This window comes from Peromyscus californicus, unplaced genomic scaffold, assembly GCF_007827085.1.
Source record: "Peromyscus californicus insignis strain IS unplaced genomic scaffold, ASM782708v3 Scaffold_11__1_contigs__length_118956290, whole genome shotgun sequence".
In the NCBI taxonomy this organism is placed as follows: Eukaryota; Metazoa; Chordata; class Mammalia; order Rodentia; family Cricetidae; genus Peromyscus; species Peromyscus californicus.
This window is the reverse complement of record NW_026294402.1, coordinates 89,382,903-89,400,677: the sequence shown is the minus strand read 5'-3', so window position 1 is coordinate 89,400,677 and position 17,775 is coordinate 89,382,903. Positions and strand designations below refer to the sequence as shown.

General features: G+C 43.7%; 1 protein-coding gene across 1 annotated transcript in view; it reads right to left on the bottom strand.

Moving 5' to 3' along the window:
* The window catches only part of Slc9a9 (solute carrier family 9 member A9), a 550,545-nt gene that overhangs the window by 1,691 nt on the left and 531,079 nt on the right, over nt 1-17,775 (bottom strand). Inside the window, exon 15 of the mRNA XM_052716929.1 lies at nt 1,473-1,578. Within this exon, the coding sequence (XP_052572889.1) occupies nt 1,473-1,578 (106 nt within the window). The remainder of the gene's footprint in view (nt 1-1,472; nt 1,579-17,775) is intronic.

The window sequence follows — 17,775 nt, the reverse complement described above, 5'->3', positions numbered from 1 at the left end:
AGCATCCCCATTGTGTAAGAAAAATAGAATTTGTGTGTGTGTGTGTGTGTGTGTGTGTGTGTGTGTGTGTGATACATACATACATGCAGGTGGAGGCCAGGGGTTGACATCAGGAGTTTTTAATGGTTTTCTACTGTCTCTTTATTTTTTTGAGCGAGGTTCTCTCACTAAACCTGGGACTCACCAGTTTGGTTAGACTAACCAGCTAGCTAGCTCTGGGGACCTGCTTGTCTCTATCTCTAGAGTGTGGAGATTACAGGTGCATGCCTGGTGCCGGGGATCCCGACTCAGGTCTTCCCGTTTGCAAAGCACACTTTACTGACTCAGTCATCTCTCCAGGACTGGAGACTCCCTGTTCTTTGAATTAATGACCAGTTTTACTATGGCCCATCTGTGCTTGTTCATGGCACAGCATTCTCTGCGTCAGCATGAAAACTTGGCTTTCTACACAGCCTCAAATAGTCTCCGAGTTCAAGGCCAGTGGAGACCCATGACCCATCTCCTTGGGCTGAGGGGAGAAGAATGGAATTTGGTGAATTTTCTTCACTGGCACCCAGGAAGGTCAATCAGACTCAATACAGATAAATCCTGTATCTTTAAAGAAGTCTTATCTTGGTTTTGAGAGGTGCCTGCCTTCCAGAAAACCCTTAGAGCCGAAGATGTTATATTTCACTTTAAATGGGGTTCCAGGACATTTCTTGAGACAAGGGTCACAAGACTAGAAGTGACTGGCATTGACCCTAGAGAATGGGATAACGTCAGAAATGCATAGATTTGACCAGGGATGGTCACCTCATCCAGAGGTTTCCCTGAAGGGCGTGGCATCTCAGCTCTTCTCCCATTGGTTAGGGAGGATGACATCAAATCACTGTACAGCGAGCGCTGGCTGGATCACCTTAGGACAGGGTTCCCACCTTTAGAACTCTGGGAGCATCTGAGAGCTATTTAAAACAGGTCTGTTGTGTGAGGATTATTTCTGTCATGTTCCTCTGGGAAGCCCCCAGCTGCTGTTATCTGAGAGAAAGTCTCCGTCTGTAAGGGAATGCTGGCTGACGGCTCCTTAGGCCACTTTCAGCTCCCAGAATCTGCTCTTCTCCCGTTCCCTGACACTCTGATTTGCTGGTAATGACTCTAATTGCTTCTCAGTAGTTTTCTATTCTACTCCCTTGAGCTATAAAGCACAGACCTAATATTCAAAACTTCAAAACACAGCAGTTTGTGAAGACACATCACTTTTACATCTTCTAAGTTCATTTTATGATTAAAGATATTGGCAAAAATAAAAAAAAAATGCCTTTTTAAAAAAGAAGAATAAGCCAACATCAGCAACAACTGAGCAGAGAAGAGAAATACTTCTTGGTGCAGTAAATGTCAGAACCGCCTCCTCCTCAAGCTAAGGAGTAAGAGCCCGGATGTCTCTAGCCCATCAATACTCACCAGACTTGCCCCCCGCCCCCCGACTGTTCACTCACCCCGTAGGCCTGAGGACTGGTGAGCAGCCTGGAGACTGGTCCACACCAAGCAGGCAATGTGGTGGTCAGTGGAGGGCCCGAGTGCGTTAAGATGGGCTTCAGATATCTGAGGTGGGGGCTGTTAAGGAATACTTGTCAAAAGGAAGTTAGACTTTCATTTCTCACACAGCAGAAACCTTTGCATGCTGCCCAAACAGACAGTTATGTTCACCTTTAAATCTTCTGCTCCCTCATTTAGGAAGCGATTTGGCCTGAAAAAATTGCTGTTTGTAGTCTTTGCTCTACACACTGTTGCAGCCCTCCAGACAGCCTTTCATCATGCAGAAATGGCGAAGGGGCTCCACATGTTAGAGAGAGATGCAAATATCCCTCCTGATCCCTCCAGCCCCCACACCATGGCTAATCTGTTTAGAGAATGCATTTTGAAGAATAACCTAGAACAATAGTATACAACACACACACACCACACACACACACACACACACACATAGACTAAGGAGAGAGAGAGAAAGAGAGAGAGAGAGAGAGAGAGAGAGAGAGAGAGAGAGAGAGAGAGAGAGAGAGAGAGAGAAACACCAGTCATTTCCACAAAGAAGCAAGAGGTATTTCATAAAATGCTCAGCTATTTCAGAACTGGGTAGTCAACATGGAATGTTTTCCAAGATTCTTCATTTTCAGTATTCAATACAGTCACTTTATACTTCATACATCAGTGCCCTTCTATACAAAATTATGCAAATCAGCTGCTGCTAGGTTTGTTCAATTGTTTAGCACCTGTCTTTCCCATCTCTTCATCCCAAAGTATTCTAACCAGTTAAAAGGGAAACCTGCTCATCTGAAGCCGTTGTGCTTCCCTCCAATCTATCAATAATGAAATCCCCAGAGGCAACCTCATGTGATGTCATCATCATCATCATCATTATTATTATCATCACTATTATTAGTTGAAAGAAAGTAGTGGAATTATTCCACCATTCTGTTAGAAATGACTTTTAAGTTTATATTCTTCCCTCTGCTGGAGAGTATTTCACTTCATCAACTCTCTGCAAGGCGACAATAAAAAGGGAAAGAGGAAAAGGAGAAGCAGTTGACACTGGCTGGCTGGTGAAGACCGGCAGCCACCCACAGGCACTCGGGGTGTGAGAAGATCGGGGGATGAATATAGGAACCACCCATAACTAACGAACACCTCTCTCACTCCTGTGATGCCCCAGCAAGTGGGAGCAGAGGGAGGACCTCTGGTCCCCTCTGAGTGCAGGTCACTTGACAGTCAAGCAGCAACGAAGCTGGGGATGCCTGCGAACACACCTAGGTTTGCTTGGAGGAAAATGATCCGATTTGCAGGCCAGTCTGCGGTACCACATGCAAATGGGAAGGTTGGCTCCTTTAAGATGAGCGGCTGGTGAGGCCGGTTGAGGACCAGGGAAATTACCCTTCAGAGACTGGCTTTGCTGTCACATCTTGTAAGTACATATACAAATCTGAAAGCCCTTGATGAGATCCTATTAATTTTCATTAAAGTGTTATTTCCTTCATTTTCTGGATGAAGGGATCAAGGCCTGGAGATATTATGATTTTATATAACCTAAAGTCTCCCTTTGCAATTTTGGTTGATAGCCTGGCTGTTAGTGGCTGAGCCCTCCCTCCCTCCCTCCGTGCCCCCCACCTCTTACAATTATTTTGAATTCACCACCATCATCTCTGTCTTAGTTAGGGTTTTATTGCTGTGAAAAGACACCACGACCATGACCACTTTTATAAAGGAAAACATTTAATTGGGACTGGCTTACAGTTCAGAGGTTTAGTCCATTATTGTCATGGCGGGAAGCATGGTGGCATGCGGGCAGACACGGTGCTGGAGAAGGAGCTGAGAGTTCTACATCTTGATCTGAGGGCAGCAGAAGAAAACTGAGACACTAGGTCTTGCTTGAGCTGCTGAAACCTCGAAGCTGGCTCCCAGCATCCCACTTCCTCCAACAAGAACACGTGTACTCCAACAAGGCCACACCTCCTATAATGCCAGTCTCTATGGACCAAGCATTCAAACACATGAGTCTGTGGGGGCCAGTCCTATTCAAACTGCCACAATCTCCTTGGGAACTTATCAAGGCAGAATCAGGCATGGCAGATGATCTGCAGGGTTCTCTAAAAGCAAACTTTAGAGTCTCTTAGTGCTGGTGAGCTGAGCCTCTTCTGGGTCGGGGCAGGAGGATATTGTGTCCTGTCAGGGTTTACTGTTAGTACAGGCCCATGAAAATCTGTGGAAAGGCTTTTGAATGACCAACTGAAGAGCAAGGAAAACTAGTCAAGTTGGTTTCTTGAGGTCTAAGTGGTGGCACATCAACAATGTCCTAGGGGTACTGTGGTGGTATTTTACTTGTACTGAAATGTGATTTTAATTGTATGTTAATAAATAAAGTTGCCTGGGGGTCAGAGCTATTAGAACCATAGCAAGTGCGTGGCGGAGGTGGCGCATGCCTTTAAGGACCTAGAGGGCGGTACATACAGGCAGTGACGAGGCAGTCACATGTTTGGGTTTACAACCAATGAGAAGGCAGAACAGCTAGAGTATATAAAGACATACACACAGGAAGTAGGTCCTTTTCAGAGAGCTCTCTTGGCTGAAGAGGATCCCTGAATCAGGAAGGGTGAGGCTCTTAGCTCTGACCTCTTGGCTTTCTTCTCTGAATCGGCTCTGTGTTTCTTATTTAATAAGACCGTTGGTTACATCTACAGGGTACCACTGTGGTCAAGGCTGTAAGAGTGTGAGAGAGGGCCAGGGACCCTCCACCATGCTTCTCAGTGGGCTGAGAGGTTAAAAATGACAAAACAGGGTTATTTAAGTAAAATACAAATTTAGAGTTGTATTAAGAACATTCTTTGAATCCTGATGAGGTACCATTAGAGCAAAACCTTAAAGGCTAAATTTCTAGTTTTTTTTTTTTTTTTATGAATGTTAGAACTCAAACTAAACAGAACCATTTGGCTCCTTCTCGATAGTCTCTGCAGATTATACAAAGAAGCCATGGACATGAACACTAGCTGTATTCCACAACTGATGGTTCAGTTATTATTCTATCTGAACCTCAGTTTTGTTACATTCACTAAAATAACATAAACACAAGGGTTTTAAGCTTTGACTTGCTATTAAGATGCTATTTTTTTTATGGCATTGAGGATTAAGCTTAAGGCTTCATTCACACTAGGCAGGTACTTTACCATTAAGCTACATCCCTAGCTCTCTTTTTACCTTTATTTTGAGATGGGGGGTGGGGGGAGCATTCTCAATAAGTTGCCTATGCTTGCTTTGAACTTGTAGCTTTCCTGCCTCGGTCTCTCAAGTACCTGGGATTACAGACCTTTGCCACCAGGCCTGTAACTATTTATTTGATTTTTAAAATTTGTTTTTGATGCTCTGGCCCTTGTCTAAGTGATAGTGGGGATCAACAGTGAGGGTCAACACAGCTGCCACTAAGGCATTTGATGTAGCATTGGGATCATGGGCTCTGAAAGCAGACCTTGCGCCCCTGAACAGTTGTGTTGATTGAGTAGGGGCTAGCAGGAAGTGATGAGTGAGGGAGAGGTGGTGATGGGTGACTCCTGGGAGGCACGCGATGATGCCCTTTGACTGTTCTGTAGTGATGTGAACCCCAGAAAGCATGGGCTCATGCATGATGGGAGGTATGAAGCTCCATGCATTGTCATAGAGATGTGGAGCTGGGGCTGTACTCCCCATCTCGGTTTGCTCAGTGATGGCCATATATGATGTGCTCAGTGGACCAGCTGCTGAGTCTCTGGTATAGGATGATAGTCAGAGGTGGTGTGGTGTGAGGGATAGGTTCTGAATGAGTTCCAGAGAAGAATGAGAAGGGCGGGTTACAGGCAGTGCATGAGGTTTTCCTGAGGACAGAAGGCCAAGAAAGGTCAAATGGACCACTTGAGTTTGTGTTATCAGACAATGGGGACCCCAGGGAGAGTGATGGTGGCATAAAATAAGGTGTTTAGATATTACCTCTGTGACTCACCCACCCACCCACCCACTCACTCACTCACTCACTCACCCCACTCACTCACCCACCCACCCACCCACTCACTCACCCACTCACCCCACTCACTCACCCACCCACCCACTCACTCACTCACTCACCCACCCGCCCCACTCACTCACTCACTCACCCCACTCACTCACCCACCCACCCACTCACTCACTCACTCACCCCACTCACTCACCCACCCACCCCACTCACTCACCCACCCGCCCCACTCACTCACCCACCCGCCCCACTCACTCACTCACCCACCCCACTCACTCACCCACCCACCCCACTCACTCACCCACTCACTCACTCACCCCACCCACCCCACTCACTCACCTGCCCACCCCACTCACTCACCCACCCGCCCCCACTCACTCACTCTCTCTCTCGTTTCTCACCACACGCTTTTGTCTTTTGTTGCACGTGCCACACTAGTGTAAGACAGAGGCGAACACCCGCAGAAGCAGAGTAACAATTATGTGAGAAGATGGAGAGCTTTGTTTCCAGCCTGCTGGACCCTTGAGTGCAGGGCTATTCCTTCTATCTGTGTACAGTATTTGGTACAACTTAGTCACTCAATAAATGATTGCTAAATCAATACAGACACCAGCTAAGCGAGGGTAAATACAGGCTCAGTGGAACCCAGCAGACCTGGCTTGAGACTATGGACTCTTCCCTCAGAGCCCTGTCCTGTCACAGAGGCAGACTGTTAGCATTTAGGCATCTGGACTGGCCCGCCCTTAGGGTCCTGACAGGATGCATCCTGCGCTGCAGCCACTAAGAGCACCCCTGTGCACATTTGCTGCTTTCCCTTATAAAAGGCGGGCCTTGCCCACCTCCGTCTCTTTCTCTTCTTTTGCTCCTATCCCCAGGGACCAGTCTCTGCCCCTTCTCTCCCCTCAATAAACCTCCCACGTGGGCCCTGTTGTACGGCATGACTCCTTCTTGCCGCTTTTAAAATCCAACACAGACTAACTGGACTGGCCTAGTAAGATGATGGGATGGAATCAGGGGAAGCAGTGACTTTCCGGTTCTTCATTGCTAAGCAATATCGGAAAAGCAGCTGGATCTCCAAGGTTACCTGAATTATTAAAAAGTAAGAAAAATCTTTTGATCTACAAAAAAAATCCTCAACAGCAGATTTTGCAAAATGTGTTATTTTTCTCATTAGGGCTCTAGTATGTGTTTGGGGAGGGTGATTCCTCAAGGGGCGTTTGACTACGGCTAGTTTTGCTTCCCTAGTAAGCTGAAATTGCACTGAGACAAAAATGTGAAGCTCTTGGGGGAAAACAGTGGCTTTTCTCATTTTTAAAGGGACTAGTGGTTTGGTTCAGGGAAGAGTGGAAGCTGGAACTCAACCGGAAGTTTAACACATGTGAAATAGGAGAAGCCATTAGCAAATGCATTTTCTCCTTTGGCCAGAGACACTAGAGCAAAATTTAGTATTCCATGCACACTAACAACTGAAGTACCTGGCCATAGGAATGAATGCCTCTGATGTCTGTTCTGGGTTGGGGTTTGGGTTACCGTGGATCATCACTCTATTCATTTTAAGTTCCTTCAACCGATGGATGTACAGTTTGTTGGTGTTTGCGCCTTGTCTAAGTGACTTTTCATAGATTGTCGAGCATCAAAGACCCTGCTCATCTTCCCCTCTAAGGCTCCACTCAAGATTTGTTTTCTTTCTGAGTCCTGTGTTGGATAAAGTCCTTGCTTCAATGTGATGTTAAGTAGAGACAGAGCCTTTGAGGGGTAAGTGGGATGTCATGAGGTAGATCATCAGTGTGGATTTCCCATGCTGTAATTAGTGTCCTCTGGAGAAACTTACATTCTCTCTCTACCAGGAGGAGGGACTTCACCAAAACTTGACCATGCTGGCATCTACTCCTAAAATTTCAGTTTCCAGACCAGTGAGAACATAAATTTATGGTTTTGGAAACCAACTAGTCTATGGCATTTTTTTGTTAGAGAAGCCACAGCAGAATAAGATACCGTATCTCCAGCCTTGAACCTGGTTTTGAGACCCTTGTAAGCTTGTTTCTTATCATATACTTTTGTTGTTTTATGGGGCAAACCGGAGCAGGACAGAGTCACAGAGGCAGGGTAACAATGATGTGAGAGGGTGGAAAGCTCCTTTTCTAGCTGCAGGACCCTTGTGTTTCCCTAAGCTAGCCTCCGAATTCCAGTCACCTAGAGAGCTTTGTTAAAAATTCTGATCTCAAAGACCTTTGGAAAGTCTGATTCAATAGTGCTAGAAAGGGAGTTGAAATGCCTTTTTTTTTTTTTTGGTCAGGGTCTTTATATTTAACCAGCTTTCCTGGAACTCACTCTGTGACCCAGGTTAGTTTCAAATTCACGGCAAACGCCCTTCCTCAGTCTCCCAAGCGCTGGGGTTACAGGTGTGAGGCACCATCTCTGGCTTTATTTATTTATTTTTAGGAACTCTTGTTTTTTTAACAAGCAATGCAGCTAACAAAAGATCAGGGAAATCTGGAACACAATGGAGTCTCTTTGAGGTACGTACTGCCACCTGTTTAATACAGACCTTAGAGGGGAAGGCAATGAGATTGTCTTTTCATATCCATAAATTTACAAAGTTTAGGACGAGGACAGGTAGAAGGAAAGCTTACTTGGCCCTGAACCCACATCTGTGAAATGGCTTCTGATGGTTGCTTTATCTTGTCTGAGTGACGACACAGATACTTGGCCTAAGACAATGAGCACTTGATGTTAGTCTTGGATTATCAGAGCAACAGGTCTTGGCTTGTGGAGGAAAAATTTATCCTTCCTGGGAGCACTCACATGAGCCTGTAATGTACTGGCTTGGTAAGTGGGTTTCATATAAGGATGATACACTTGCCAGGACCCAGTTGCATAAAGAATGAAAGTACATGTCTCTAGGTCAGGTCCTTGGGAACACTCACTTCTAAGTATTCCCATTTATCTTGTTTTCTCAATAGTAGAGGCAGGGGCTGTAGCCCCATTTACTAAATCAGTAAACCTGGAAGCAGACAACTTTTTGAGTTCCAGTCTTTTCAAACCCACTCTTAACTGCATTTCCTGAGTACTTTCAGCTTCTAGTGCCAGCTCGCCAGCAGAGATAGTGAGGGATGAATGCCAAGTTGGTGAGAAGGGTAAGTGCATGCTGGACTGGATGCCAAATTGACTCTCAGCCCTTAGGCTCCTGCAGAATACCTGGTCCCACATGCTCTGGCTCTCACCTTTCTGAGCCCCACGGTGCTATTTACAGAGCATCCAGGAACAGGGCTAGCAGAGGACATCCAGACTCATACACACCCAATTGTTCTTTGATTCCAATATACAAATCACACCCTTTTTGTTTGGTTCTAGGGAAATGTAGCCTAACAAAGTGTGTCCTTCCTCTTCCCTTTGGATATGTCAGATCTTATCATCCGACATTCACTGTCTTGCCTTGCTGGTTAAGCATGTAATGGGCCATTCTGTAGAGTTGGCAGGTGGGGTTCAGATGGCAGGAAGATTCCTATAAATTCCTCAGCTCCCTGGCTAAAGGAGGAATTCTAGCTGTGCAGTGTGCTTGCAGAGACTGTGGCTAGGTGGGACCCTGCCTTCACAGCAGCTACTCTGAAAAAAGAGCAGAGGATGAATCTTTCTGTTTCCAAATTATTGTGGTGATATATTGTGTACCCCAATAAAGCTTACCTGGGGATCAGAGGGACAGAGCCAGCTACTAGCTTACCTCTAAGAAATCCTCAGGCTCAAGAGAGGGAGTTCCTATTTCCTCATGCCTTATATACCTTTCTGTGTCCTGCCATATTACTTCCTGGGATTAAAGGTGTGTTTCACCACTGCCTTGTTTTGTTTCTCTCAAGTAGCCCAGTGTGGCCTTGAACTCACAGAGATCCAGATGCATCTCTGCCTCCCGAGTGATAGGATTAAAGGTGTGTGCCACCACTGCCTGACCTCTATGTCTAATTTAGTGGCTGGCTCTGTCCTCTCATCCCCAGGTAAGCTTTATTGGGGAACACAATATATCATCATAGAGTGTATGTGATGTTCTGATTTTAAAATAACAGAAAGGCCGGTGACACTAATTCATTCACATAATCACATAATAATACGCTCTTTCAGTCAACAACTGTACCCTCCATTCTCTTAGAGGAAACTGCTGTAGACAACTGCAGGGCCACAAAGGAAGAAACAATTTCCAGAATAAACACCAAGGGCCCTGGATTGCCTAGAGGAAGCCAGCGCCAGGTGAGCTGAGACCCTTCCGGTCTAGTCTCTGAGCTCTGTCCCTCACAGGTCCTTCTGGAGAAGCCTGTCCCTTGAAGCCCAGGTAGTGTGTTTCCTCCTCCTGGGAGCCTTCCTGGACCTGCCCTGCTGAACTGCTTCAGGTCCACACTGCTTTGACAACCACGTGTACATGTCCGTCTGAAAGCATTTGTCAAATTGCCTCAAAACTAACTGTTCACAACATGATTTCCCACTCTAGACTCTTGATCTCCTTTACTTTATTATATTTAGTTTTTTTCCCCGTAGTGATGGGGATCGAACTCAGGGCCTTGTGTTTACCAGGTGAGCATACTTGATTATATTTTAAAAGGATTTTCATTACAGAGAGGAAGAAGGAATTGGCAAACCTTATAAATCTAACACATAGGTTAATAAATCTTTATAAAACAAGAAACCACGCCTTCTTGGAAACACAACTTGATCATTTACCTGCAAAATCCTTGCCCCTTGCTGGTGTTTCATCCTCATCAAAGTGTCTTCTTCCTGCCACAGGGACCTGACATCCTGGTTTTTATATGAACCATATTCTTGAGCTTGCATCATAGTTTTATTGCCTGCAAGTGCATTCCTGCACACTACTGTTTGTCTTGCCCACTAAGAAAAGTGTGTATGTCCTCTGATTCTTGGGTTCCTCCCCAACTTTTTTATTTTTTTCCAGTCTACCTGCTGATGATCCAGTTGACCTTGGGCATTTCCCAAAGTCTGCATTTTGCTGATTGGAGCTCAAGTGAAACTTGAACTCTCTTCCGCCCTGTAGCACGAATCTTAACAGGTCTTATTAATAAAATCAAACCTGAAGCCAGGTATTGGGGTGAACACTGGAAGATCAGAGAGACAGAACAGGCCACAGCTACTTCACCTAGCCAATTCCTCAGCTGATCCCGTTTCCTCAGACTGGAAGCTTCTGTGTCCTCATCCAAATGGATCTCAGCTGAACTGTTGCTCAAAAGCCTAAAAGCTTAACCAGTTCTAGTTCCTGATCCTCACGCCTTATATACCTTTCTGCTTCCTGCTATCACTTCCTGGGATTAAAGTTGTGTGTCACCATGCCTGGCTGTTTCTAGTGTGACTTTGAACTCACAGAGATCCGGATGAACCTCTATCTCCCAAGTGATAGGATTAAAGGCATGTGTGCCACCATTTTCTGGTCTCTATGTCTATTTAGTGCTGTTCTGTCCTCTGACCCCAGATAAGTTGATTAGGATGCACAATATATTGGGGGACACAATATATCACCACACTGCCCTGGGCACTTCCTTCATATTTCCAGTTGGATCAGATTCAAGCTCTGTTCATACCTGATTGTCATCCTTGGTGTGGTCCTAGCAGCCACCTCCTGACAGGTAAAAAACAGGTTAATATGTTTTTTACTGGGAATTGCAAAAGAATGAAATTCTATCTCTAGAATAATTTTATTAGGTAGAATATTTTAAAGAGTTATTCGTTCATTTGGTATATCCGGTGGTGCATTTGATGTGGAAGACAGTGCCTGAGTCATTCCATGTATTCCCCAGCATTGAAGTTTCCCTGTCCTGACTGCCTGCTCCCAAATGAACACACTGAGGTTTATATTAATTACAAATGCTTGGCCGATAGCTAAGCTTATTACTATTACTATTATTATTATTATTATTGTTATTATTAACTAGCTCTTACATTTTAAGTTAACTCACATTCCTTATTTATGGTCTGCCATGGGGTGGTATCTTTATTAGCATGACACATTCATTTCCTGCTCCCTCTGCATCTGCGTGGCATCCCCTCTGACTCTGCCCTTCCTCATCATTCTCAGTTTGGCTCTCCTGCCTAACTTTATTCTGTTCAGCTATTGGCCAATCAGCTTGTTTATTAAACTAATCATAGTGACATAAACTTGTTCGGCCATTGGCCAGTCATAGTGACATATATTCACAAAGTGTACAGAAGGATTATTCCACAGCAATAATTAATTTCTTCAGTCTTTCTAACAGTGACTGTTATTTTTGGTTAAATATCAATGTGAAGTGATAAGTTAAAGTTTATTTGATTATAGCTATTATTGTTGATACTCAAATTGACCCACCTTTGGTTAGTGAGTCTTAGTGACATGATTCCAGTATCTTTTTTCTTTTTTGAGACAAGGTCTCACATGTCCCTGATTGTCATTCATAGTGATATGAATTGACCTTGAATTCATAGAGACCTATCTGTCTCTATTCCCAATTTTAATATCTTTGGTATCACTCTTATCACCTTTATGACTATTGTTTTTAGGCTCAGTTTATACATAACTTTGCTCATACTTTGGATCAAAGATTTCTCTGAAATTTCCTGTTTTCTTTTAGTGAAAAAGTGGTATTTCAGAGCCAGACTCTGGACACTAAGGATTGCTACATACAGTGGAATAGAAGTAAATGACACCAATCAAGCTTTCTATTTAAGTAAAATAACAAATAATAAACACACACACACACACACACACACACATACACATATACATACAGGCTGGTTTGCAGCACTTCCTCATATCCATGGGGCAAGTACTTTCCTCATAGCTAATTTTAGGATACTAAGGTGACGTGGTTGAGTGGGGAGGTGAAGAAAGTTGTGTGCAGTCTGCAAAGTGCAGTTTGCATTTTGATGATGAAATACATCCACTTCCTTATGCATTTCAGGTTTGATATCTCATGCCTTCCTACAGACACCTGCACATCAAGTTCAAGTTTCTAATTATTCAGGACATAACAAAAATAATTAGAATTTTCCATAATTATTCACTTGTTATCTCCCATATTGCACACAGAGCAGACACGGAATATTACTATTGTCACCATAATAATTACCCCAAAATGCTAGTTTTTGCATATTCGAATTTTTTTTTGCATTAACACTTCTTTTGTATTCTAGCTTCCCATTTACAACACCCTATAGTAACCATAGATAGCAGCCCCTTATTTATATTGCCTGAATGTGTGGCTATTAATATTTTCCTAGTCCTAGCTCTGCAAGGACTGTGTATCAAGTGCTCACCATCAGATCTTCTGTCAATGTCTCACAAGTCATTTAGATTGAAACTTGGTTATTCAATAGATTTCTCAGGAAAGGCTCATGGGATCAATATTCTCTGAGTTCTGGTATATTGATAACAGTCAGTGCCCATTATATTTTGAAAGTCAATTTTTCTGGAAATAAAATCATTGACTTACTTTCTTCGAGTATCTTAAATATATCACTCTATTTCTTTTGACACAAGAAGTTGCTCCTGAAAGTATAATGAAAATGTAAATCATGTGCTTTTCTACTTGATGCTCAAAGGGCTTTTTCCCTAGAATTTATTAATATCACTAACGTTTGTCTGATGCTGTCTGCTCTGGGCTGGTGGTTGGAGGCATGAGGCATGCTCCCCCGGGAGCTCCAAACCTGTGGTTTCAGGAAGTGTCTCTCAACTTAGAAGTTGCTGTTTCCCTGCTCTTGTGGTTTGAATAGGAAGTGTTGACCCCAAACTCATGCTTGATCCCGAGCAATGGTCAGAGGTGGGACATCAAGGGGTGGCTGGATCATCAGGGTGCTAGCCTCACAAATGGATTAACAATCCATAGATGAATTCATGGCTGAGAAGAGTAGGAGAGGGCGGGGTCTGGCTGAGGAAGTGGGTCAGCTGGGATAGGGTGTTGAAGGTGTTTAGGATCCTGCACTCTTCTCTTTCTGCTTCCTGGCTACCAGGGTGGAAGCAGCCTGCTCTGATGCAGTTGCTGTTGTAATTTCTTGCTTTACCTTAGGCTGAAGCAGGGCAGCCAGCTAACTACAGACTGAAACCCAGCAACCGTGAGCCGGAACACCTTTTCCTCCTGTCAGCTGTCCTCACATGTTTAGTCACAGAGAGAGGAAGGTGACACATGTGTTTTGCCTTCTTTCTTTAGGGGCTCCTGTTTCCCGGATGTTCAGCTTTCTTTGCTTGTCTTTGATATTTGTTATTTTCTCTCAAATTCTTTTTATAGTCTTCTTTCTTTTTTATTTAAATTTTTATCCTTTTCATCAGCTGTTTTTTTTTTTTGAAGGTATTATTCATTGTGCTTATTTGGTTTACGTTCTATGTAACTTAGCCACGATTTCTAAAATGACTTTTTTCTTTTAAATTATTTTTGGAGTTTAAGTTTTTATGATTCTGATTACTGTTGTTCTTTTGCGTCTTGTATCATTTGCATGCTGCTTTCTAACTTAGCTAATAAGTGATGGTATAGTTCTGATTTACTTTATGGCTGTATTTTTGGGCATACTTTCCTAGTGTATGTTATTTCTGTTTTATTTTTTTCTCGTAAGAGCTACCTAGACCTGGCCTCCATTATTTTCACAGTGTTCATTTTTACGTGAAATTATTTTCCTTGAACTTATGGAGAGACTCGCGTTTCAGGAAACTATTTGCAACTTCGGAGTCCCTCTTCTGTTGACTTAACTATGGTGGCTTGTATTCTGAGCTTTCCTGCCTGTTTGCTTCCCCAGCTAACCTGGAACTCACGTGTGTTTTGATCCCACTCTGCAGGCTCTCACCCTGCCCTGGTGGAGCTATCCTGAGAGCTCTTGGCCTTCTTGTTTGTTTGTTCTTGCCTCTTCAGTCCCTCTTACTGAGACCTCTCCGTTTCTCTTGATAGAGAAGGTGGTACTCTCCACTCCGTGAGCATCTTTAATGTTTGTGTTCATGTTAAGGTACCCCAACTTCCCAGGGATGCTGTCTGCTCTTAGGGGCTTCTGCTCTCAGCTTCTCCCAGATGCTACTACTCAGTTGCTTTTTCTTACCTTCTGTCCAGATGCTTGTGTTTATATCTACTTGTCATCTGGGTTTGTGAGACAATTTGACCCTAATTTGGTTGGAAATGTGTCCATGGGTGTTCGGTTTTGTTATCTAATTGTTCCACCCATTTTTATATAGGGTTTGTAGAAATTCAAAGACTGCAGTGTTGATACCACTACCACCCTCCCAGAGTCCCCCAGGGGTGCTCAAGATGCCTGAGACCTGCCTGTGATCAAACAGTGCCCCCTTAGAATTATCAAAATGAATATCTGGGGTCACGGCCAGGTGAGCTGGGTAGTCAGATGATGCCCGGAGAAATGGTTCTCCACCTTCTCTGGCAGAGGATTTATCTCTGAAAATGTGCCAACATGCTTATCATCTGAATGCAACTTTATAGGACATTACAGAGCTCCCAGATGCCTTGAAACTCGTCCCCATTCCCCCAGAGGCTTGAGAGGTAGGAAACCCAGGAATGATTAAGAACAAGGGCAGATTAAGGACTGATAAAGTAAATGCTGACAATCCTGTTTGTACTGGGGGTTAGTTTTAGCAGCGATAGCTATAGGATCTACTTATCACATGCTAAGATAAATCCATTTGGCTCCTCAGATCCAGACGATCCAGGGACAGAGAAAGGGCATCGATGTTTGTTGGAAAGCTTAAAGGAAAGAAGAGTGTTCTAAGATACCAATGCACCAGTGTAAGTAGGGCAAATGGAGTCAAGATAAACCAGTAGATGTCCTGGGATAAGGAGGAAACCCTAGCATTCATCTAATCTACATCCTTGGATCTTCAGAAGAAAGTCTAAACCCAGTCTCTACCAGCTGGTCACCTGATTGCGACAGAAGCTCCTGCTGTGCTTATTAAAATGAAGTCCCTGGGCCCTTGAAGTTGACCCTCTCATGTAGGTGGGCTGAGTGATCTGTACTTTTAAGCAAACCTGTGATACTGGACCCTGTTCCAATATGATCTCAGCTCTTCTTTACTTATTATACTTGCAAAACCAACCTAATTACAAATGAGGTTGCATTTTGAGGTCCTTAAGTTGGTACTTCCACACATCTTTCTTGGTGGTGGTGGGGGGGGGGGGGGGTCAGGTGGGGTAGGGGCGCTATTCAATCTATACTACCTAACTACTTAGCAGCCATCTAAGTCTGCTATTTATGTATTTACACTTTTCTCGAAGTAAAGGGACAAGCTAGGCTTGACTCACAGCTTTGCTACTGATTATCCATGAATGGCTAAATTTTTTGACATCTTGAACTTTATAAAATGGAAACAATTTAACTTAGTGACCTCATAATGGAGAGGATTAGATAAGATAAAAACTAGACATAATTTCTAGCACCATTCTGGGCACATAGTCAGTACTCACTCAATAGATGTTAGCTACTATTATTATTTTTTCACTGCTTCCTTTGAGGAGTTACAAATATTAGAAATACCTCAGGGATGGATGGAGAGATGGTTCAGCAGTTAAGACTACTGGCTGCTCTTCTAGAGGACCTGGGTTTGATGCCCTTAGTAACTCACATGGCGACTAGCAACCCTATATAATTCCAATTCTAGGGGCTCCAACACCCTCTTCTGGCCTCCCCAGACATTGCACATACATGGTGCATACACACACACAGACAAAACACCTATACACATAAAATAAAAATAAATAAATCTTTAAAAAAAGAAATATATTTCAAACATCCTAAGTCAAGTTACTCCTGTAACATCAAGCACACAGCCTGCAGAATTCACAGTACTTCCTTTGCGGGCTGTTGGATCCCTTAGAAAGATATTGCAAAGTTCCTCCCCTAAATCCCCAAGCAGATACTGCTCATTGTATGACCAATGACACAGTTTCACAGCATACTATGTTAATTATGCACTTAGAGGATAAAGGTCCTCCTCACCCAGGAATGACTGCATCTTTATAAAAGTGAGGTATTTGCTTAGAAGTGGGGGCTTTTACATTGGGCAGCAGGTTTTTAATGCCACCTTTGTTCAGTCTTCTCTCATTGTTTGTTCACAGGGCCCTAGCTGTCCTTAAGGCCACCTTCTAAATTTCCCACATCCATTGGTCACTTTTTATTCTTGGCCATTTAGAAAACTGCTTAGTAAGATATCTGTGCTGACTCTTTGAGTAAGATAAAGCCAACACACACACACACACACACACACACACACACCCCACACAGGAGGGTGACAATGCAATCTTGACTATCACTCATTGAGTTGATGTAGATGATATTGAGTTATTTTTGAGCTGTGGGATGAAAGCTGTTCAGGAAGTATGAGGACTTCTATTTTCTTGGGAAGGACACAGAAAAGAGCCCTATGTTACTGGTCATGTCTTATAATCTCTTAGGAACTTTACTCTGTGGTCTTGTATGCAAGTTGGACAAAGAATGCATCTTTTGTAAGTCACCACTCATGCAGAAATGGGATTTTTAATGGTGCAGATGCCCAAGGGTCATTCATACTCCTGTAAGTAATCCCCCAAAACTCATTAGTTCACCAAGTTGGACATGGGTGGAATGTTTCTTTGTTATCCATCAGTGTCCTTTCTGGACTGAGCAGATGCCTATCCATGCATTCCCAAGAGAAGTCAACAGCATCCCTTCCATTCTCATAAGCTAGTCTGTCCACTGCCAGCTTGTGCTCTCTGATGTCTAGTTCTCTTTATTTTCCTGGTACTTGAAACAGGTGCATCTGCTGCATCCTTGAGGTAAGCTGGACTATGAGACCAATGCTGGCCCATGTGCCATGGTCATAAGTAACAAGTATCACTTTTTTGAGATAGGGTTTTTCTCTGTAACCCTGGTTGTCCTGAAAGTAGCTCTGTAAACCAGGCTGGCCTCAAACTCACAGAGACTCTCCTACCACTGCCTCCCAAGTACTGGTATTAAAGGCATGAGCCACCACTGCCTGGTACAAGTATCACTTCTATACAGAAACATGGGCAGGTAGCAGGTGACTCTTTGCTACAGTGACCCAAGAGTGAGATCCTGAGTTAATACATGGTGAGCAGTGTGCCCAGAGACTTCATCCATCTCTTTCAGAGCCTTTAAGTGTGAGAGAAACAAAACTGCTTGATGAGCCACTGAGATTTTAGGAACATTTGCTACAGCACAGCCTGTCTATCTCAATATGACTTACTATGCCTTGTCAGAAATGTTTGGGATCTCAGAGGCATTCAGGATTGGTTAGGGATATTTATATACCAATA